The sequence below is a fragment of the Psammomys obesus genome, unplaced genomic scaffold (genome assembly GCF_907164565.1).
Source record: "Psammomys obesus unplaced genomic scaffold, mPsaObe1.curated_primary_1811, whole genome shotgun sequence".
NCBI classification, from domain to species: Eukaryota; Metazoa; Chordata; class Mammalia; order Rodentia; family Muridae; genus Psammomys; species Psammomys obesus.
The window spans coordinates 3,322,987-3,324,487 of record NW_026596064.1 but is presented as its reverse complement, the minus strand read 5'-3'; the positions used below and the strand labels follow the sequence as shown (position 1 = coordinate 3,324,487).

Below are 1,501 nucleotides of genomic sequence, written 5' to 3'. Positions count from 1 at the left end.
AAATTGAGAATCTTAAACGAGGTGGGCTAACAGACCTCCGCCGACACCCCAAACAAGCATGTGCTTTTGAAAACTGGTGCCATCCGATGGGAACAGACCATACTCTGGCTTCACTCTCAGCTCTGCCTCCTTAAAACATGTGAGACTTCAGACAATCACAAACTCAGCCTGAAGACCTCAACTGTAAAATGAATAGATGCTGCATTTCATATGTGCCTACAGGATTTGGGTGAAGATCAAGAGAGACAGTGAGCACAAAATAGCATCGTCTACTTCCTATAGCCATGAGAGTGTTCCGAGGCTCCCGGACTGAAGGTTATTTTTCATTCTGCTATTGCTGTTATATAAGACTAGTGGAGACCAGGAAATGCTTTTTTTTCTACACTAGGAACACAGAAACTATTTTTTTATATATATATAAAGGCTATTTCATGAATGAATGAGGACACGTGTGGGTAATATTCAGAACCCTCAAACTCACCAATGAAATCAGTCTATCAAACTACGCTAAAAGCTTATTGACTATTCTTTGATTCTCAGGTGCTTAGTCTGCTAGAAGCTCAGAGCTAGTGGCCATCAGTTGGTATCATGGTAGAGAAGGAAGCCTGTGAAGGTAGAGTCGTTGACGTTATCTGCGTAGAGTCCATTGTGGTCCCCATCCCCATACACCTGGAGCCAGACTTGGTCGCCCACCTCCAGATGGAGGAGCACAGAGCCAGAGGCCTGGTCCACGTTCTTCTCCTGATACTGGTCGTAGGTGAAGAGAACAGCCTTGTCCTTCTTGAAGAGGCTCACCTTCACATCCTTCATGTACACTGTGATATGGTAGGAGAAATAGTAAAGGCCAGCAATGTTGCAGTAGAATTTGCCGGTGCTGGCATCATAATGATTCTGTTGGTTGTAGAAGATCTTAGTGAAGCGAATGGGGACACTGGGGACAGTGACTCGGGTCTCCAGCCCCACGCTAAACGCAGAACGATACACATAAGCACCTTCTCCGGGCTCTCCTTTCCTGCCAGGAATTCCAGGAAAGCCTCGGGGCCCTTCAGCTCCAGTCATTCCAACATCTCCTGTCTCACCCTTAGGACCAAGAAGACCTAGAAAGCGAGAAGAACTCTGTGACTACTATGAAACTGTCCAGGCTGTTTCCATCAAAAGCCATTGTTTCCAGGGCCTCTACCACAATCCCTTTGACACGCCAAAGAAAGATGCCATCTCCACTTCCCACACTCCTCAAAGCCTGACAGATTCCCATAACTTCATCTCCAACCTTATTTTTGAAAGTCTCTATGAGCCAGACATGGTGGTGCAGGCCTTTAATCCCAGCTCTTGGGAGGCAGAGACAGGTGGATCTCTGAGTTAGAAGCCAGCCTGGTCTACAGACTGAGTTCCAGGAGAGCCAAGGCTACACAGAGACCCTGTCTCAAAAACCAAAGAGGGGGAATGTTGGGAACAAAGCCCTGGGACCCTTCCTAAGGGCCTGACCTGCCAGATAAGCACC

General features: G+C 47.3%; 1 protein-coding gene across 1 annotated transcript in view; it reads right to left on the bottom strand.

Moving 5' to 3' along the window:
• Nucleotides 1-576: 576 nt before the first annotated feature.
• Nucleotides 577-1,501, bottom strand: part of Adipoq (adiponectin, C1Q and collagen domain containing) — a 2,438-nt gene continuing 1,513 nt past the window's right edge. The window contains exon 2 of the mRNA XM_055625204.1: nucleotides 577-1,097. Within this exon, the coding sequence (XP_055481179.1) occupies nucleotides 577-1,097 (521 nt within the window). The remainder of the gene's footprint in view (nucleotides 1,098-1,501) is intronic.